The sequence below is a fragment of the Euprymna scolopes genome, chromosome 28, assembly GCF_053919585.1.
Source record: "Euprymna scolopes isolate OS-2025 chromosome 28, ASM5391958v1, whole genome shotgun sequence".
Taxonomy (NCBI): Eukaryota; Metazoa; Mollusca; class Cephalopoda; order Sepiida; family Sepiolidae; genus Euprymna; species Euprymna scolopes.
In genome coordinates, this window is record NC_136509.1 from 2,529,839 (window position 1) to 2,553,314 (window position 23,476).

General features: G+C 33.2%; 1 protein-coding gene across 1 annotated transcript in view; it reads right to left on the reverse strand.

Moving 5' to 3' along the window:
- Nucleotides 1-23,476, reverse strand: part of LOC145249431 (uncharacterized) — a 911,941-nt gene that overhangs the window by 481,937 nt on the left and 406,528 nt on the right. Inside the window, exons 50-54 of the mRNA XM_080110989.1 lie at nt 11,688-11,878; nt 10,911-11,013; nt 6,677-7,111; nt 4,493-5,059; nt 3,362-3,619 (exon numbers count right to left, since the gene is read on the reverse strand). Coding sequence (XP_079967115.1) covers nt 3,362-3,619; nt 4,493-5,059; nt 6,677-7,111; nt 10,911-11,013; nt 11,688-11,878 — 1,554 coding nt within the window. The remainder of the gene's footprint in view (nt 1-3,361; nt 3,620-4,492; nt 5,060-6,676; nt 7,112-10,910; nt 11,014-11,687; nt 11,879-23,476) is intronic.

Genomic DNA, 23,476 nt, shown 5'->3' on the forward strand with positions numbered 1-23,476 from the left:
ATTGAACCGATCAACATTCAGCGAGGTCTGTTAAAGTGTCATGAAGCCAATGCAGTTGATGTCAGCATTCTTAGGGAATGAGTTCGTCGATTTCTGAGTGGTGACAGAAATTTGAGTGACAAAGAGCGCACCGAACTTGACATCAAAAGAGGCTGACAAAAGTTCATTAAGAATAGTGGTGATTATGTAGAAATTAAATTCTGTAGCACAAAAAATTGCTTCGTAGCTTTTCAACATTTTAGTTTGGGAGTTTAAAAATAAGAGGCCTTACTGTTGGAACAATTCTCGTATTATTTACTGTTCATAGCTATCAAGAAGTTTCTATTAAATTGCTTGGTGTAATTTGTACATATGTTGATTTTAAAATAATTTCTTAAAATGCAACTATTTATATATTAAGCAATATCATTTTTCATACTATTTTATTTACACTATCGGAATTCATATATTCAAATCACATTGGAGATTGTATAAATATTCAGCAAAGAAAACATACACGATTCGAATAAAAACAACAAAAATACACCGTAGATAGAGCTGATCGTGGCGAGACTTTTAGTTGAAGTGAATGCCCTTGTGATCAATCGCTAGATATTCTGAGTTATTAAAGTAGAGTGCGTTGTCTTGAGCCCAACCATTAATGCAAGTGGATAAAACTGGACCACGATATCAACGACAAGAGGTAATTTAAGGCTCCAACATGGTATGAACGACCTGGATATTCGTAATGGTTCGATTCTCGTCTTCGTTTGTCTTTAACGTTTACATTTTTTATCTAAAAAATAGGAGGCTTTACTTTCGGAACAACTCTGGTATTATTAACTGTTTATAGCCATACAAATAGTTCTATTAAATTGCTAAGTAGAATTTGCACATATCATGTCTGTTTGAAAATAATTTCTTAAAATGCAACTATACTTTTCTAGAGCTGAATTAAAGTTTCCTTTGAACTACCGAATACCGTTAAATGTTCGTGCAAATGTCTGACTGTTTTTTCAGTTTGCAATGTTCTCGACACACACAAAAACGACACTCCTTTTTCTTTTCGACATTCGTAGAAAATTCATCTTTCTTTCTTATCACTGACACGCGAATTAACCGTACACTCAAACGATTCAGAGTCAAGAAAAGATACTTTAACTGTAGACTCTAGAATGTAGACTGTAAACTGATTAGAAAACGCATGTGCGTCCCTATTTATTTTAAGGTGTATGTGTGAAGCTGGTAACCCCCCCCCCCCCGTGTAGCAGTTGGAACTCAAAACGCACTGACCTGCCTGGTACGACCTGCTACAGTGCAGGTATGCAGGTGCACGGGTTGTCAAAGGAAGTCAACGAGTTTGAAACCTGTCAGTCTTAACCTTTCGGCCTCTTTGCACTTAACTTAGAACACAAATCCGTTGCTCCAAGCTAATACCTCGTTAACCGCGTTATTGACACACAGTAATAACCGCATGCCTACTAACAGGCTCAAGCCCAACTCTTAAGTAAGTCCGAACTGAACTAAGCAAATATGAACTCGATTAATAAACTAACAAAGCTACAAAGTATTACGCAAGAACAACCAATCGATTTATTGATTGCAAAATCGTGCATCGTCGATATTGATCTACATCGGATCAATTTATTGACGACGTTTTATCGAACGTTTCCAAGAAGAGCGTCGATTCAATTAAACTATTGGTATTGGTTGGCACGAAACTAGTTCTCATGATTTATTGATCCTAGTTTCATGATTGAATTATCCCGAAGTAAATATTTCTGTTTAAGAGATCGAATCTTAAATAGACTTGGGAAAATAAACTCTCAACATGGCTGCAACCTTTTCCCGTATTTTATCTAGACAAGCAAATTCTAAGATGTATGTTCATCGGATTGATTTTTGTAGACCCTTTTTATTATATTAGCTTCTAAGTTTAGAGATGATATATGGGTTGATATATACTATTAGCTTTTCTATATTTATAAATATACTAGCAGGCCGGACGGCGTTGCCTGCTCATAAAATACGAGTAAAGATTATATTTTAATCCATGCAATTTCTTATTTGTTATCATAGAAGCAATTCTTTTTTGATAATCATCCAATTATATTGTAATGATTTCAAAAGCCATAAAATATATATGACTTGAGTACCATCAACTAAAATCTAAACCAAAAAGTTTAGCGCGCCAGGCTTAATCGTTATTCATCTCTTAAGTAGTAAGCTACCGACAGATGGATAGGAACGGTTAAAAATTAAGCGACTTTTAGCTATGAATATTTAATTTAAGCTAACCTTCATCTAGTTGCTCACTTATCAATGACTAAGTATATTAAAAAGTTCATTTTAATAATTTTTAAATAGAAAAAGTAGGCTTTTAATATCAATGCCAGAGAGAGAAAAAACTCAACTTTATAGGTGTAGCGTAGAGGATAAATAAGTCACCATTAAAATGTAAAACTATTCAAAGAATTATTTAATTTATGAAGTTAGGACACGATTCTTCCTAATTTACTTTATTTTCTAGTATAGCAACCCACTAGTTTTTAGTTGGCTTGTTCAGAATCTACGTGTTCTAAAAACGTGTTAATGTGAAACACACCTGCAGAACAGCTAGTAGACAGTCTGCAACAGCAAAAAAACAAAAACAAAAAACAAAACAAAACAAAAAAAAACGGTTTTCATCAAACGGAAATGGAATCATGTAGTTTTTGTATGGCGACCATTTTATCGTTCCGTCCTGTACAAATATCGTAAATTCATTTAACATTTAATTTACATAAATATGATTAAAATATATTGAAAAACCATATAATTATATATCTATTAATAACTGAAATTGGTATCTGTGTATCTAAATACGAAACTATACTATTATCGTTTGGAATATTCAATTCAGATATTGCAGCGCAGTATCAGTTCTACAGTTATAAGACAATCTCCCGATTATTACCTCCTCGCTTTAGGAGTGGTGTAATATCTAATATTTTGTTATGAAACATCTTCCCAGGAATAACCTCTCCTATCGCGGGTTAATGTAATATATATTCTGTGATCATGATATGATATTTCCAACTATTACTGTTTGGGGAATGGGGGAGATAGTGTAGTATCTGTACCGTTGTCAGTCTATCTTCCCGGGCATTATATCCCCCTTTGTTTTAATGCTTAGGATGATGATAGTTACATGACACAGAGCAGATACTATATAACACCACTTACAAAATTGGTGGTGGTGTAGTATATGTTCATAATGATCTCATCATCTAGGCATTACCTCTGTACTATTCTCAAGATAAGCAAAACAAAAAAACAAAAACAAAAAACATTTTCCGGTGTGAATATCATGGGTTTAATTAAGTCTTAAATCCATACTGACCTTTATTCTGATATCCGGTACCGTCGGCTTGGAGTACACCCATTACATCAACAGTCAGGTTTTGCGCTTTTACTAACAGATAAGTTGCCTTTAGAATTCCACCGGGGTAAATGTGTAAATTCTTTCCAACAAGCAGACGAGGTAGGCGGCCATTTTTAGCTATCATCGTTCCGCGGTTACGGATAGATATGGAACCAAATGAGATTGCGTCAATTCTTTTGCCATTCACGTCCACCATTTTCTCCACAACAAGGATACCTATATAAAAGCAGAATTTACATGTATTAATAAAAACAGAGTAAATTGAATCATTATTGGTACACACACAAGCGTACACATACAAACGCACATATAGTAGCTTCTCTGAGTCTGGACAGACTATGGATACTCACGGTAAGGGTGCCTGCGCGTGGACTCTTTCTGCTAAGAGTTGCGCAATCAGCAACCACTCATGTCTTGAGTCAGTTTTGTTAAATACCAGTGGCAAGTTAAAGTATCAATGGTAGTTAGATGAAAGTCGTGCCATGCAGTAAGATTTTTTAGGGGTGGAGGCTGTTGATTTTTTTCATTTATGTTCAGATCTAGTAATGACATTTACTCAACCAGAAAAGAAAGCTTTTTTTGTGTTTGAATTTGAAAATAAAAATGAATCAAGGACACTTATTCAACATGCATTTCGCAAAAAGATTTCATACCTTGCTTTTTTTTAAAGGCCCCAATACCAGAAGATGTTGAAACCATTAACAACCCAATGCTAGAACACGTTTGCTAAGAATTAGACTATCTGCATGATGTGGACTATCTGACCAATAGTACTCACATTGTACATCTTTTAACACTTCATGAAAAACCTGAGATTCTTAGCTTTCTGAATATACAAAAATGCGTGTTTATATCCTAAATAGTCTTCCAGATATTCAATATCAAAATGTGCCAACAACTTTTGGAACACCTTTATATTGTATTAAGTCGCATTTAAGATAAAAAAAGGACCGGAATAGTTAAAATAAAACGATTTTTTCGTTATTTAATATATAATATTCTTTTAATTATTCTTCAATTTTGAATAATCGTGCACTTCAATCTGCCGTTGGGTACATTAATGTGATTAAATCGATTTATAATACTCACCGCCATCTGTTACAACCATGTTTTCAACATTTTTCAGGACGCCTTCAACTGAGACCGTGACACCAGCAACTCGTAATTCTCCTTGAAGAGTTGCCTCCCCTCCCTTATAAATAGAAAGGTCAAGCGGTAATTTACCGTCACCGATATAAAGCGATTGGTTGAAACCAATATGGAGGTGTCCACTGCGATCACCTTGCATTAACTGAACTCTTAAACTAATTGATGAAGTGTGAGAAGCTGGGTTGACGAACGCGACTTGCGCATCTCGCATGACAATCAGATTATCCAACACAATGATCGATGGAGAAGCACTTTGCGTTACGATCGAGGGATAAGCAGATGGAATCACCCACGCAACACAACTGCTGTTAGACATGTCGGAGTAGCTATCTTCGACGTCTTTGTGGCCGCCTTTCACCTTTAAATTGTTGTTTGATACCAGTAGAGTCCGATTTTCGTGAAATGTTTTCGGATCAATTTTCGGGTTGGGAAGTCGATGGAGATAAACAGTGCCAGGTCCGCCATTTTCTGCTCGCACGCTTACACCTCCATGGGCTTTGAACGTACCTAGTGAAGAAAATGAGATTGCCATTTATAATTTCATGAAAGGATTAAGAAAAATGAATAATATGGTTAACCCCTGAATTTTGAAGGATAAAGGTAAGAAAAGAGATTAAAACGTATTTTTGTTTTAATATGCATTTGCGAGCTTGTATTTAAATATTGTACCGAGAAGTGGATGACGTCATACACATTGGATATGAATAAATGACAAAAAGGTCAATATCTTACTAAGTTTATTCACAATGTATTAAACGACATTTTTTTTTCAATGCAACTCTAGATTTTAAAATACTTGTTTTCTTAGTCTTAAGTCTTACGAGTGTGTTCATCGTAATCGCCTTAAAAATAAAAGCTCGTTTTTTCTTGAAGGAGTAATTTGGCGGGTGACGTTAATATATTTTAATTTAAAATTTCTTTAAATCATTATTAAAAGCATTAAACTCGACTAAATCATTTTAGTAAAATTGATATTATTATTCACCTGGATATCAAGGATCGTTTTTTTTTACATATATCTTCTTTTTGAATCAGTGGGCATCCTTTTTTGTATTTAGGATAGTAAAAAAACTAATAGAATATTTTATGTTATGTATATCTTGAATTTATTTTTATAAAAGCGCCAATTCTCTATTGATTAATATATTGTACCCAATTATCGTAACAAGGAAGTAAGAATGCATTTTTAAAACCTACTATATATATATATATATATATATATAGTAGGTGTGTTAAAATATGTTTTTTCGGTCATATTCAACCTTTTATTAACCCTTATCCTATATTTATAAAGCTCAATTTAATTACAGAGAATAAAACAAATAAATGCTAAAAGTCTACATACCAAATTTCAAGATATTGATAGTTTTACAATTTATTCATTGATAGATAAAATGTAAAATGAGTGTTTTGTGCTACGAAACAGGTGCTGTTAATAATTGTATATGTCAACGTACTTAAAGTAATAAATTGTAAGATGAAATTTGGAATACAGACTTTATCATAATTTTATATATATATATATATATATATATATATATATACATAATATTTTATGTTATGCATTTATTTTTATAAAAGCGCCAATTCTCTATTAATATATTGTATCCAATTGTCGTAAACAGTCATACGTTGTAGTCTATACGCACATTTAATTTGAGACATCCTACGATGCAGCATTATCTGCTTATTAAACACAGTTGGATTTAATACTGAAATTCTACACACAGACACACACACACACGCACACACACACATATATAGTTTAAATATTCATTTAAACTTTGTTCAATATATATGTATATATATATATATAGATGTATTTAATTTATTGAATGTGAAAAAATATATAAATATTTCCAGCAAACAATGTCACAGCTCAAACGGGCAGCCATAGTGATTTGGGTTTTAAATCTTGAGTCCAATCCTACAGATAAATCTCAAGGAGGGTGAAATTCAAGTCTATGATTTTTAGTCTGCAGTTTTCAATCTTTGTGTAAGCTGGTGCGTCTCCTTGTAGTGGAAATAATTGTATATATATATATATATATATATATATATATATATATATATATATATATATATATATATATATATATATATATATGAAAAATATTGACTTACCCAAGAAGTTGTTTTTCACATAATAGAGAGCTATTCTTCCAGCAGCGCCGCCTCCACCTCCTTCCGCAACATTTCCATGATATCCAGCACCACCGAGCGTCCTGATCTCGCCCGTCCCATCAATTGTGTGGGTCTCCAGCCATGCACTACCTCCACTTCCACCCCCCGCTCTTACCGACCTCCAGTCACCACCATCGGCACTCAACGTTCCGTCTACAGTCAAAAAGTGAAGAACTTCAAGTTTAAGACGACCAGCTCCAAGACCTCCTAAATGTGGGAAGGATGAGTGACCACCGTTTTTACCGAATTCAATCGGTGCCAAGAACGAGTCGAACGCATAACCGGATTTTTTCTGATTGAATCCACTGCCTCCAGTTCCTCCATGTCCTGCCCCTGAACAGCCCTGGTTTGGTTGACAAAGTCCGACACCGATCCCTGAATATAATAAGAAAGTATTTTAATAAAATTCGATCATTTTAGATATGTTCCGGCGGGAACTATTATCATTATTACTGCTGTAATTTCACAAACTGCAACATACATCTGGACCATTACATACAATGGTATAAAAGATATTTATAGCAAGTAAGCCACACAGAAATGTGTGTGCATACATACATGTGTTATTTATTTATTTACGAGTGTTATTATTATTTATTTACGGATAAAATAATTATCCACCGGCATGTATATATATATGCGATACAAAATAGGCACTTTATTTCAAAACTTTGACGGAACTTAATAAATAAGCAGAAAGGAACATGCATATCATCTATCTATCTATCTATCTATCTATCTATCTATTAAATGTACTTTATGTGCCTGGCAGTGTTCTTTGATAGCTTTTTAATCGGAATGTCTTCGATAAGTTTCGATGATCGAAAAAGTCTTATGAAAGAAAGGAACAGACAATTTTGACTAAAGTTAACGCCTTATACATCCTAACATCACAAATGCATTTACAAAGTTTTATTATCGCACAAGCTAAGGGCCGGCATACGAAATCACCAGTAGATTTTTTTTGATACGACAGAGGTGCGTTCGAAATGGATGTTTCTGTTTAGAGCACAAGTGTACTATGATACTTGACTTTTTCATTTTAAATTTTAATGCAAGCCATTGTATAAAGATAATGTTATAAAAAACAAGTAGAGGTTCTCTACAGTGCAATGTAGATTGCAATGTATCCTGAACTAAATCACTGGGGGAGGGAGGCATGTAAATCTTTCTCCCAGTGCATGAAATTAGTCGATTTGATTGAAAAAAAATGGGCGTTTTCACCGATTTCGATTACAATAAAATATTCGCGATTCTTCTATTCAATCCCGGGCAACCTCGGACCTCTCTGCTAGTCTGATATACTAAAGGTGTGTCAATAGTAAATAAAAATAAATTTGCGCTTGTCAAACCGTTGTTCAAATTATTCAACATTAAAAATAGTTGAAAGCAATAGGTGAAACAATAGGTTTAAGTAGATTTCTAAAGTTGTTTATAGAAATAATTTACACGAGTTATTATTGTTAAAAAGAATATTTAAACGCCTTCATCGCGTTAATCGTGAATATTAACAAACAACTACTACTTTTATAAGCAAATATTATTAATATTAACCTTTACACCAGTCTTTCTATAGGTTTCATTACCAGAGAATAAATTTACTGAATTCAAGCCAAGTTTGGATGCAATTTATTTTGAAACTAGCGGGGGTACCCGGCGTTGCCCGAGTGTTTTTTTCCGGGACGGGGGGGAGTTTTAAAAAATGTTATGGTAGGTAAGTAGGAAGGATCAAACCCGCAGTCATGAGTAAAAGTAGGAAAATAAAGTGTGAAAAAAAAACAAAAAAAAAAACATCTGCAACGTTAACAGTTCGGCCACCAAGAAAAGTCCATTCCAGTTGTTTAGGAAAAAAAAAAAAAAAAAAACGACTACGGTAGGTCGGCGCGAACGTGAAAATATAATGTGAATTGTCCAGCACGCTAACCACTACGCCACAGAGCACTGCAGCTTAGTTTAGTGATTTTAAATAACTTGACATGAAAGAACTACGAAGCCAAACCGGTGTTCTCTTCTCAACTGTTCCTTGTGAACGATCCCCAAACGGTGTTAAGTGGTGGCAGGGGGAGGAGGAATTTATTAGAGAGAAAATATTTTACCACTTCCATTGATCTTAACCGATTTTGGCCGTGACTTCTCAGCAGAAAAAGTATAGAAATATAAGATTATCGAGGAATTTGAGAAATAATAAGCCTATAACACACCTCAGATATTGTTCTGCCGTTTGTGCATATTATATTTGCATGAAATATCTTGATTTTTAATCCTATTAATGTCAAAATCAGACGGGAAAAATGAGTTCATTTTATTTATATAGAAGAAGAAGAAGAATAGATAGAAGAAGAAGATAGAAGATAGAAGAAGATAGAAGAAGAAGAAGAAGAATAGAAGAAGAAGAATAGAAGAAAGAGAAGAAGAGAAGATAAGAAAAACATATCTAAAAAATAGTTTCTTCAACAGTGCCATCACGTCACCTTTTTAAGTAAAAGAAACATTTTTCTTATTTTTCCATTCTCTCTATTCTTCTCTTTATTTCTTCTTTTTCCCCATCTCTTCCATCTCTTTTCTGCTTTGTATCTATCAGATTAAAAAATAAGGGGGGGGCAATTTAAATAATTGCAAATAGACCCACTTCATTCGAAGGGGTTTTATTGTTTTACATTTTGAAAATGGTGACACTGATGACCTCCCCACCACGTTTAAAATAATAATTTATTTGGTTGGAACAAAAAATGGGATTTTAGTATCTGAATAGAACAGTAATTCTTGACTAGAATGGGATGATTTTATTAGATTACAAATTGGTTGAAGAAATCCACATTGAAGGCAAATTCTAATTTTCTTCGATAGAACATCTTAAGTAATGGGAAATGATCCTATGAGAATAGAAAATTATAGATTGATGCTGCTTCATTTTTGGTGGTGCAAGATCCGTAGAAAGTATCCGTAAGAAGGCATTCTTCTTTATAAAGTAAAATCCAATCGTTTAAAATAGATCTTCCAATTAGCGAAACATTCTTGGTAAAATCAAGATAGTTGAAATTTTAAAAAGTTTAAATCCGATATTTTAAGGGTGGATTCAAAATAAAGTTAGAAATAATAGTCAAAAGTTGCAAATATAAAAAGAATAATATAATAAATATTATTAAATATTTAGAGACTTAAAAATAAACGAAATGTTTTTTTAAATAACCGTTTAAACATATATTTCTGTGTCGCTAATTAAAGTAAGAGAAAACTAATTAGAAAAAAATTAAAATCTTATTTAAATTATTAAGTGTTTACACAAGAGGTTGGGAAGAAAAAGAAGAGGAATGAAAGAGAAAGATAGAAAGAAAGCCATAAGGGAAGTTACTTTTAGCATAGCACGTGTGTAAGAGTAGGATAGAATTGAGCGCGAAAGACAACTTGCAGCGAAAATAAATCAGTCAAAAGTGAGAGGGGAAGGAAGTTTATATGAAAGGGGGATGATAGAAAGCGTAAGTGGAAGAGATGGGGAGTGTTTATAAATGTAGGTGTTACAAGATTAGAGTTAAAAATTAAATTATTCAAATTATCGGCTGGATTAAAGTTAATAAAATAAAAAAAAACTTACAATTTAATACATCAAAATATGAGAATGTTTTAGGGGTAAAACTTATTAGCAATAAAACTATATATCAGATAATCTACGAAGTAATATAAATATTTTATAAAATCTTTTTTCTCCTCATTTAATTAGAGACACATAATATTTTGCTCATGACTTTCCTCTGGGGAGATAAGCTTCCATCAAAAAAGAAATCACGGATTAAGAAGGTTACTGGAATTGTATTCATGGTTCAAAAAAATTTTTTTTTTTGAAAAATCGTATTTCTCTGAATGAAATTTAAATATTAAAAACTATAAATTTATTTTGCTCTTTCTAGTATATTGAGCAATTCTTATTTGGCTGAAATTATCTTATATAAAAATATTACCTTCTCCCAATATTCTGTGATTTCTGATGGATTTATGTAGAAAACATATCTAAGAACACTGCCAGACATATAAATTAGGTTTGTGTGAAATTTGCAAATAACAGACTCGGCCGTTTCGGAACCTATGACGAAGAATCTATCACACACACAAATTGACTTTATATATATATATATATATATATATATATATATATATATATATATATATATATTCTTACCTTTATTTGCGACCATTTCCGGTGCACCTTTATTTGCTGTGATTTCTCCAAAAGGTTCAATTGTGATGTTGACGAACTTGAGGATCATATCGTTTGAGAAAAGCTTCAAAAAGATAATAAACATTCAGTTCATTGTTTTTTATATATTTTTTGTACACCATTTATCTGGGCTCGAAGGCCACCTGAGCATAAAAGTTAAAGGATATTCTATCTAATTTGATTTTATGAGTTTATAAATCGATTTGTTAATAATTTGATACGAAAGAGAGCTCGGAACGGATTTACCGTTGAATTCAATTCCTATGAGATCTATTATATTTGATTCAGCATTAATATCGTTTGGAACTTATGAACATACAATTTCCGCCGAACTATGAAACAAAGTATTTCGTGTTTATTTGTATTATTTGCATTAATCATACTACTGTTCTCATCTTGAGTGCCGTTTCCATAATGTTTCGGTCGATGTAACCTCTGACCTTCTTCAGGTCAAACTCAGGAATGTTTCTGTCGAACTACGGAATTTGGACTAAATTTAAATATATTCAAAAATAAGAAATTGTACATTACATTATCACATAATGAAAATAAAACAGCATGTTTACTTTAATATTATCATTAAAAAATAGCTTCAAAATTTTGTAACAGGATTATGTCCCACCTGTAAACATCTATCTATCTATCTATTTATATATATATATATATATATATATATATATATATATATATATATATATATATATATATACACACACAAATAGTTTCATCGAAACATACCTTTGCACCGCTGCGAACTGAGAGTGTTTCTCCGAGTACGTTAATGCTAACATTTTCGCGCGTTTTCAATTGCACTTCTCCAAACGTCTTTATATCAAAATGGCGAATCTTGTATGTCGTTGATTTGTTGAACTCCACGAAGAATCGGCATCCAGCGTTCACGGTGAAAGACTTCAGTGGTTCCAATTTACCTAAAAATGAGTTGAGATAAGAATTTACAATTCAGGAAACATGACATTAGAAACTTTGCAATAGAAATCCAGCAATATTTAAACAGCCGACACCATATATATATATAATTGTTATGTATATCACTCTGAAAAGTAACTTTCTGTCGTGCTTTCGAAGGTGGAAACTGATAAGTTTACACCATCTTGTTACAAGGAAACAGTTCTATCTGAATGCGTATATGAATATCTATACGGGGAGAAATAGCGAAAAACTGTGTACACAGGAAAATTTTTACTCTAGGATCGGATACGAAATAATTTTAAAATTTACAATAACAATAGAAAATAAATAAATAAAATAAACATAGCTATACATAAATTATCCTATATATATATATATATATATATATATATATATATATATATATATATATATATATATATATAAGTAAATTTTTAGTACAGCAGAATGGAAGGAGAAATTTCAGAGGAAACATAATTTAATTTAAATACCAAAAAAAAACAAGAAATGGGCAGGTGAAATTAAAATTTTCCCTAAGGCCTTATCGTCTGACCCTCTAAGAGGAAACGTCAGAATGATAGATTAAAAACTAAGAAAACGAATGAGGGAAGAGGGGAATTTTATATATATAAGAGGGGAAGTTTATATATATATATATATATATATATATATATATAAACTAACATAATATTTAAAAAACATCGCATTTAACTACACCTAGGTTTAAAATAGATCAGATCACTAGATATCTACGCTTCCCGCTAAAAAAGCACACACAAAGGAAGGGTTGAACCTAAGGTAAACCGGGCTTTTGTCCTGTAAGTGCCTACCCATTGGCTGTTTAGGAGGGGTGTGGCGGAAACTAGGCAACTGATTGACTAACTAAAAACTCAATAGAATGTGCGTATATAAAAAAAACGTGAGATAACCAAAACTCTTCGCATAAGTCTGACGAATCCTAGCGTGGATGAAACGCGGAATATTCTATGTAGCTTAATTGTCATAATTGTCATATATATTTTCATAACTTACTATATATATATATATATATATATATATATATATATATATATATATATATATATATGTATATATATATTATGGATAAAAAATAAATACGGAAAATATATAAATGTTTATATCGTTGACGTGTAGGTATATAAAAAGTCTTTCGGGAAAGACGAAAACATTTCTTCAAAAGCACATACTTTCGACCGATCATTCGGCCTTCCTCAGTGTGAATGATGGAAACATGAGTGCAGGGCGAGTAGGGTAAGCGGCAGGAGAGGGATGCTATAGCCAATGAGGTTAAGATCTATCTGAATATGACCCCCCCCCCCAATATTTTTGCCTTGGAATGTTCAGCAGCTTCTGTTATCTCTATTCAAAACCAAGTCTTTCATAAAATTGTAATTGGCCACCCACGCAACCCATGTTCACACTCGCATATACACCCGTACATTACAACATATGCTTCTACACGTACCCGGACACACACAGAATACGCAAACACGCGTTTATAGACGTAGATACACGCACACCTGGAGACTGATGAAAAGATTTAGACAGTTAAGATAAGTGAAAACTTCTGGCCAAAAGCTGATGCTTCCCATTCGAATCATAAATTTATCATGGTTTTAGGTATGGGACGGGGTGAAAGGATAACTGCATGTCTGGATTGTCTACACTACCATCCGCCTGACATATTTATTTTTTTTAAACTGCTTAGTTTAGATTGTAATATATATCATTAATTTATATATACACACCTATAATGTTTTGATAAAAAGTAAACTATATTCTTCTTTATTTTATTTTTATTTACTTAAAATAAATGGAGTAAAATATCAATGAAAACCTTAGATTTCGGGCTATTTGATATATAACGTTTCTCTGTCAGTCTGTGTTTTCATATGTATTTCACACGCTCTCACACACATACACACTCGTATACATACATACATACATACATACATACATACATACATACATGCATACATACATACATACATATATATACATACAAGTCCCTGTCTTTAATAATCACGCGAGTTTCATTGGATTTACATCTAGGAAACCAATCGATATAACTAATATATATATATATATAGCGAAACAGTACTGTATGTGGCTGACTATAATGCTCCTCACCTTGAGTTGAGCATATTGAGAAGTGATACACGAATTACCATTAGCGTATAAGCGACGCTCTTTGTGTAAACAAATCGAGCGGCGGTATTTCGGACGATGTCAAAACATCGTTAAATTCACTACTCGTTCAGCGGCCGCCAATAGCGTAATTGTTAGGAGCCTTGACTGCCATACAGACAGTCGGGTTTCAATCCTGGCTTGAGGTGGTTGCCTGTCTAGCCGCACTGATGAGCTGTGAAACAGCGAAACAGTACTGTATGTGGATGACTATATATATATATATATATATATATATATATATATATATATATAAACATATATATGCATGCATGCATACATACATACATACATGAAGTAACAGATGAAATATTCTTGTTTCAAGTTTATGGAAATAATTAATTTTGTAAACTTGAAAATTGTTTATACACACGCACATATATATACACACACACATACATATATATATATATATATATATATATATATATATATATATATATATATATATATAGGTCCTACATCATCGCCGCAATGTTGCATCTCTGTGGCTGTTTTACTAATATTTTAATGGAATGTGCTCTGATTAACTCGTTGCACTTATGCTCACATTGACGTACATATCCCGACAAACCGGCTTAGCAACAAAATCTCACCCATTCACTGTTGAATACAAGACAGCTTTCTACTCTCATAGTTATTTCCCTCAAACTGCTCGACTTTGGAATTCCCTTCCTACTGCATGCAACGTAAACTAACAAACTTTTAAAAATCTTTCAAATAATAATCGCTTACGTACAAGTGGCGATACGCTTTGTTAGAGGTTAATGTGAGTAAAAAAAAAAAATAATCAAAACATAATTTTCAACTGTTGGGATCGGATATATCGATCGGTAAAGATATTAGAACGTGTTCAATAACTCCGACCGTAATTAATTATAACCAAATACCGAGTTGCGAAAAATATACAAGAAACATTTATTCATACAAGCAAGAAAACATCAAAACATTTGTTGGTGTATACGAACAGGTGAACATAAACTGCAAGTTTCATTGTGTAAAAATGTGTGTAAAAGTTCAATAGTATTATTGAATTTTATGAATATTTGATGGTTCTTGGTAAGACATTATATTCGATTGATTTTGGTTGATATTAAAGTTCGTGAAGTATCAATCGCCTTACCTCACAAGTCTATATGCTGCTCTCCGAGTGCATGAGTGTCAAGCGTGAGGGTTTATACAATTGCGCTGCTTGATGCCAAGCGAGAAAGAGGAAGAAGAGAAGGGAAACAGAAGGCTATGTCAGAGGTCTCAGGAAATGCACGCGCATCAAGGCCATGTCATGTTTACGCGTGCCCCACTCATGTGTTTTTGTGTGTGTGTGTGTGTGTGTGTGTGTGCTACTGCGCACAGCTTGTTCTGTGTCTGTGTGTTTGATCTAGACAAAGCGAATTTGATAGGTGTAACGGCTCACTATACAACACTTTATGCATGGCCGTGTAGATATTCTTCTACGTTACTTTAGACAGACATGATTTCGGTTTTCTTCGATATGTTGGATGAGGCCACATAGAAATACACGAAAAATAAAATACAACGTCAAACTAGCAAAAGATTAAGAGAAAATCTGTAGTTATTTTATATATAAAACTCGCTATGTCTGTATGTCTCCATTTTTACAAATTGCATCTTCTACGAGACGTGATGTCGCAAAACACTGCGAGGTTACATGAATGCATTTTGACGGACCGTTCTTTATGCTTTTTAGCCGATAGAAATAACTGCTAAGGGGTTATGGTTGAAAGAAATTCGAACTTGACAGGCGAAAGTCGACCTAAAGTTCTCTTGTACGCATGAGCATATATACATCTATATACGTTAGCGTCAGTTTACTTTTAGCTATTTCATATTCAACTGAATGACTCGAACAGTAATTACTAAGGCTGAAACAGTAACTGCTAAGCTCAAATGTAGTAGTTTTGGTATCATATTTAAGCGTATTTTACGATTGGGTAAACGAAGCGGCTTGCTCGAATAATATATTTATTCACAAAACAAAATCCGATCAAAATAAATTCAAAACGAGTTCCTCAGGCATTTATGAACAATTCTGTTTTAAATGTTTAAAATACTTAAACAATCTCTTTGTTATATTGAATAACTCGGATTATTTTATTGGTTTCTTTGCTGATTTGTATTGCATTGGTAATTCTGTTGTCGTGTATTATACAAAGTGCATGACACTATTTGAAACAATTATATTTAATTAATTAAACGAACAAAAGAAGCGCTTAAAATTGCCTTCATTACTTTCCGTATTGTTTTCTCTTCTCTCTGAAAGCAATTGTTAATTAAAAAATCACAAGTAGGACAAAGTAGTTCTTTCGTGAATTGCGCATTTATTTCACTTTTGTTAATGGTTGAATTTGCTTTTATTGCAAATATATTTTTCTTTAAAATTAGTTTTCTTCTCGGTTATACAACAACATGAATTGAATTGAACAATATAGCTTTATAAAAACAAAAATAACAAACTTTAGATTATTGTCCGTTGCGGGGTTTAGGTCACGATTATTGGAAAAAGATGAAAAGAAATAATTTTATACACTAAGCGTAGTTTGTGTCTTTACATCATTGCAAACACTTCCATTGTAAAATATTTGATTGCTGCAAAAACAATGTCGTTTTCTCACGTATATAACTTTTATATATGATTTCTGAATTAATTCATTGATATATTTAGCCATGTTATATACCATTTTGAAGCATGTTTTTCGCTTTATCGAATCCTGTTATACGTTACCGTTCTCAATCTCTTCATACATTTTTAACAGGCATTTCGACAGCATGGACAAAATTCAAATCTACACAATTTTCTTGTTCCAGTTCAAATATATAAAAAAAGTTTCCGAGACAGCTCGTGATATCAATGACGCGTTTGGCCCAGGAACCACTAAGACCGTGTGGCCCAACGGTGGTTCAAATAATTTCGTAATGTGACGAGAGCCTCGAAGATGAAGTCGGTCACTACAGGCCCACTGCGGTTGATAACGAACATTTGAAAGCCTTAATATAGCCGCGTCTTGAAAACCCACATAAGAAGGTGCTGTTGAATACGAGGTCGACCACTCTACACTCGTTCGCCATTTAAAGCAAACAGAGCAGTCAAAACAGTTGGATGAATAAGTGCCGCATGAATTGAACGGCCAGTTTCATCCATCACATCTTTTGGAATCCGGACGAAACGTTTACGGCGGAGAAGTAATGCCGACAAAGTGACGAAATGCACCAGAATGTCCAACGTATGTTTTTTTTTTTTTTTTTTTTTTTACATAGGCATCACCACAAGAGGCCACTCAAGGATAAGGGTTAAAGAGTGTACAGTAGAAATTGGACAATATAGTAATCATTAGTAATGAAAATTTGGTAAATATGTGTCTGAGATTGGTCCATTTGAAGAGACCAATTTTCCTCCATGACAACGCTCGTCCGCATGCTGCTCAACTGACCCTGCAGGAGCTGAATAAATTCGGCTGCGAGACTCTGCCTCATTCGCCATATTCACCGGACCTCTTGCCCATCAATTATCAGTGTCCCAAGCATCTCGACAACTTTCGTGCGCGAAAATGCTTACAAAAGCCGAGATGATGCCGACTCGGTATTTAATGACTTCATTGTTTCCAGAACTCCGGATTTCTAAGCTAATGGAATAAATAAACTTGTTTCTCGTTGGCAAAAATGTGTCGATTCTAATGGTTTTTATGTCAATTAATAAAATTTGTTATGAAAGAAGTAATGATCTTTTCAAGTTGAACGTGAAAAAAACGAAATTATTTTTCCACCAATTTCATAGAAACTATTAACATATTCAGTGTAACAGAAAATTCCTATTAAATATAACGGATATAGCCTACACCGGCTATAAAATAAAATAAATGGGGAGGAGGTAAATATGCGATGTGAACGAACGTAAAAATGTTACTAGCTTGAATAAGCTACTCTCTTTCTCCATTCATTTTTGCGTAATTATAACATTCCTATACTTCCTTTTCTTGTCGAGCGGAAATTAGATTAAATGAAAGTAATAGTTTCGTACTACTTCTGTTGTTTAAATAAAGAAAAATAATGGCTATTATTAAGCCCGACCAAGGCATATTACTACTTGATCACAAGAAATACTAATTGGGATAATGTCTACAAGGGGCTTATGTAGTGAGTTCAGAAGCGTGGTGTTTGTTTGAATTACGTTTTAATTTCACAATGTACATGAAAACAGCTGAGAATATCCCTGGACATTATTTTTCAAGAAGATAATGCCCCTGCACACACTGCTAAATTCACAAAAATGGTTTTCTGATAATTCAATTAATGTGATATTTTGGCCAGGTTAAAGCCCCGATTAAAACCCAATCGATAATATTTGGTCCATAATATCTCGTGCATTGGCCGGAAGAATTTTTTGGGAACAATGAAAAACTGTGGGAAGCTGTGCAAAGCGAATGGAATACCATCTCTTCTTCACAGTGTTCCACTTTGGTTGAGAGCATGTCTAAAAGGATCGATCTTTTAAAGAAATTAAAGAGAATGCGATTCCATCCTAAGCATTTATTAAAGTAAATGTCTTCTTCTGTGTTATTAGTCTCGTTTAAGTTTCCTTGTTTAATTGTTCTTTGTTCAATATAGCTTTTAGTGCAATAAAATGTATAAAATTTGTTTGGCCCATTTTTTTTTTTTTTGCTTACGAGTGTACAACGCTGTCGAGCACCAATGGAAACCTCTGCAGTGAATACATGCGAATTTGCTGCTTGTCCGGTGAGTCGAGGTAATTTACGTCGAGGGGGCGCAAGTGCTACGAGTTCATCAGGGCATATTCGATTAATTTACTTGTAAAACAGAGACAGGGATGCGAAATTGCAGGGATTGAACAGGGGTTGGAGTTTGGTTGATAGTACATGGTCTGCTAGATTAAATACCCTTATTTTGGATACTGTATAAGAGTGAGAGACTGAGTAGTGATAGGTGCAGCAGGTAACATGTGACAACAAGGTTGACTACACAAATGATGACCTTGTAGAGATACTGTCAGGTACGAGTAGTTTTTCAGCGCATTAATCTCACATGGTTTCTTAATTAGATAAAAAAAAGATAGACAGTTACAGCGGAGCTAGAAACAAGACAGGAGGTGCTATGATATTACGTCACTGTTTGTCCTGCAAAGCCAGAGGAAGGATATAAATCCTGAACTGCAACATCTATCTACACATTGAAAAAGCAGAGAAATTAACATTATACGAGTTGGCTTAGAGCCAACTCGTATAATGAAAAAAAACATGAAAATACTTTGACACAATCGCCGGAAGACCAAACACAGGCAAGTACTTATAATAGCCCTGAAAAAAAGGCACAGTTATATTATTAAAAAAGGCGCAGTTATATTATTAAAAAAGGCACAGTTATATTATTAAAAGATTCCTCGGGTATATTTTTTTATTATTTGGCATATTTTAAATTTACAAAAATGCTTTTATATACTTTGCAAAATTAGTGTGATGCAGTGTTTTTTGTTATTGCTATTATTTGATAGAAAACGGCTCATCTATGAAAATCCATGAGTTAAGAACTTAAAAAAATGTATTCCTTGTTTGAATATTTGATGGATAATAAAATAATGTAATTTATTCAATTTTTATTTTCATTACTAATGTTCTTTTTCACAAATCTGTTGCAAAGATCGCTGAAAAAAGTGTTGGATCATTCTACCACTCCAGTAGGTATCTCACTGACAATGAAATCCCCTATCTGTATAAGAGCCAGGTACTCCCTTAAAAGAATATTGTCACCACATGTGGGCAACAGCTGCTCGGCGCGCCCTATCCAGTCTTGATAGAGTTCAAAACCGGCTTTGAAACTGTTGTGTCTGTATCAATAACAACACGAACGCAGAAAGTAAAGGTAAAACAAATATATTAAGACAAAAATAAAATACATATTTACAAAGGTGCGGTTGTAAGATTTTCCGGCAGAGGGCGTGTTAAAGTCTTTCATGGAGCAACCAGCACATGCGTGTTGCCTATCCGGCGTTCGAACACAGCTCTCCGGTCTTGCTGACTTGATACCTTTATCTATATCTTGTTCATCCACGTATGGTAATTAGTGGGCGTCTCCACAACAGAAACCTAGAAAATAATTCCCTTTTCTCTTCCCTGCAACGTCTTTCCCACAGTAGAGACGTTGTGCGGTTGTCTCTCCTCTATAGTTATTTGAATGGCAAGTAATCAACTCCAATCTATAGTTCCCCCTCGCCAAATTTTCAAAAAAAAAAAAAACACTCGACAACTACAACCACTATATACGATTTCCTCCGCTCTCTATAATAGAGCCGTGATTCTAAAAGTAAAAAAAAAGTATTTGGGTGCCATCAGCTACAATCGAAACCTAAAGCAAAACCGTAGCATTCAAAGCTGGTGACGTTACCACTGTACCAACATGACACGCATATGAACTGATTAAAAATAAACTAAGATGAATTTAGAACGATTTTTTTATTTTGACCATTTTTGACCATTGTAAACTATTCCATGTGGATAAAGACCAATAAAAAACCAATCATTTGAGGCCTCTAGCGCTGCTCTGCGACTTTTAGTTCTTGAAGAGAAAGAGTTTGAAAAGATGGAGACAGACCAACTGACAAAGTGAGTTTTATAAATTAGATATATATAATGAAAGATAGAGATAGATATATGAAAAATTGGCGGTAGTAAATAATAAGAAATAAGTAAGAGAGAGTGGGAGTAGAAATAATAAAAGAAAACTGAGTAGATGAATAAATGGAACCTTAGAGCGTGAGTTAGGATGGCAACTGACAGACATTAACTGATAGGAAAGAAACGTGAATCAAGATTAGATAGAGTTGGAGAAAGAAAGAGAGGGAGAGAGAGAGAGGGGGGACCAAGAAAGTAAAAGTTTGTGTAAATGAGAAAAATGTAAAAAAAAAAAAACGCTACAAAACGAGAACCATTTTCGAATCATTTCGATAAGTAATTCCTGATGAATCCTTGACAATCAATTTATTCCTGGCATTTAATTCGTCCGATTCGTCCGTATTTCCAAAGAAAGGAAATTCTATTTGTAATTCTCTAACTGAATCTTTAATGCAATGCGGAAATCGGTAAGAAATACATTTTATTAAACTAGTTCTTTCCACTCAAATATAATTCAGAAGATGACAAAATCTTTACCATTGGAGAAAATCGTTGCCTGAATATTTTCTTTACTTTTCATGTCGAATAAGATGTCGTTCGGTGATTATGTCTTTCTATAACAAATCATCTTTCTAACGAATGTTGTCATTGCGAGCAAAATCGATGGAAATCTCCAAAAATGTCATTAAAATGTCTAGTATTTTATCGGAGTTCCTTCTTTTCAAAGACTTGGTGAGTGAAGGTCTGGTAGATAAGAAAATATTGGGGGAAGGGGAGGGTAATCGGTAAAACAGCAGCAGCAGTAAATATGTCCGCTTTAAAGAGTAATACTTGGAATGAACAAATGTTAGAAGCGAAAAGGAATGAGAAGGAAGAGCGACGGAATTAGAAAACTGCAGTAAGGAAAATTTTAGTAGAGATAGATAGATTGATAGATGGATAAATCTAGAGAGAAAGAGAGAGAGACATAAAGAGAGAGAGATGTATAGGCAGAAACAGTTAATAAAGAGCTATGGGGGAGTTTAAGCGAAATACACGAAAGGTGGGAGTGGTAAGAAGAGAAGTTAGAATGTTCATCTCAATACAAATTGAAATAAACATACGTTTATCTATTGGGTCCAAATGTTAAAGAGATGCCACAAAAGAAGGACAATGCGCTCAAAACATTATAGAAGGTGAAGCTGTTCAAAAGAATAAACTTTGATGAAAAATTGAAACTTATCTCCAAGATTAAGGTTTCAAATAAAAGGAAAGGTGAGAAAACTAAAACAAAGTATATATATATATATATATATATATATATATATATATATACATATACATATATACATACATACATATATACACATACATATATACATATATACATATATATACATACATATATACATATATATGCATATATATATACATACATATATACATATATATATACATATATACATATATATACATATATATACATACATACATATATACATATATATATATATATATATATATATATATATATATAGAGAGAGAGAGAGAGAGAGAGAGAGAGAGTTTTTTTATTATATAAACATTATCACGTTACATATGTGCATACCTTTTTAGTGGAGTCCCAATTCAGAGAGAAAACTTCATCAGACCAAAAAATAATCTTTGAATTTTTATCAATTATTTTTTGGTCTGATTGTGACTCCATATAAAATGCATGCACATACGAAACCAATAATGCTTGTATGATAAACAAACTATATACCAGCTCTGTCCTGCGTTGATCACTCTTTAATAATTTGCGAATTTCACTGGATTTACATCTAGGAAACCAATCGATACAACCAGTATGTATATATATATATATATATATATATATATATATATATATATATATATATATATATATATATATATATATGCCTCACATAATGCCTTCCCCTAACACAAAACCCCTTCCTGCTACTTACCCTAGAACTGGCACGTTCTCCCGTTCCCCAAGGTACTAACGCCCCAACTTCCGCCAGAAGATCTACTGACACCCAACTGCACCCCCACTCGCAATCATACTGCTATTTAAATAAACCTTCCGATATTTCCATCTGAGTCTTTCACAACCGTTCCTGAAGATGTCTAGATGATTACGCGAAAAGTTAAAAGTTAAAAAAAAAAACGCAGGCAAAATACTTGGACCATACATACGTTTGACATATATACAAAAAAGATGCGAAACATTGAAAAAAATAAAAAAAGGTATTAAAACAGAAGCTTTCTATTGTCGTTAACAATGTCTGTTGAAATTTATATATATATATATATATATATATATATATATATATATTCTATGTTTTAATTTCCTCATCTTTGGGATTCTCCTGTCTCTCTCTCATATATATATATATATATATATATATATATATATATATATATATATATATATTATTTGTGAGTGTATCTTGACAATTATATAAATGCAACTTTGTCTATGTATGTGTGTCTGAGTTCGTTCCTTATAGACTCCGAAACGGCTAAACAGATTTTCTTTAAATTTACAAAACTTTGGTGTATAAGTCTGGAAGTTTTTTCTCAGATTACTCCAATAATTACCGATAACTGATAATCTAATCCGTTAATTTAATTTATCTATAATCGGTAAAGCCATTTTTCTATGTCGTCGCTTAGCAAAAAAAGTAGAACAACAGGCCATGAAAATTCTTCTGTTGGTAAGTTGAGCGCGATTTTATTTTGTGTGACGTGATCTGTAGGTTC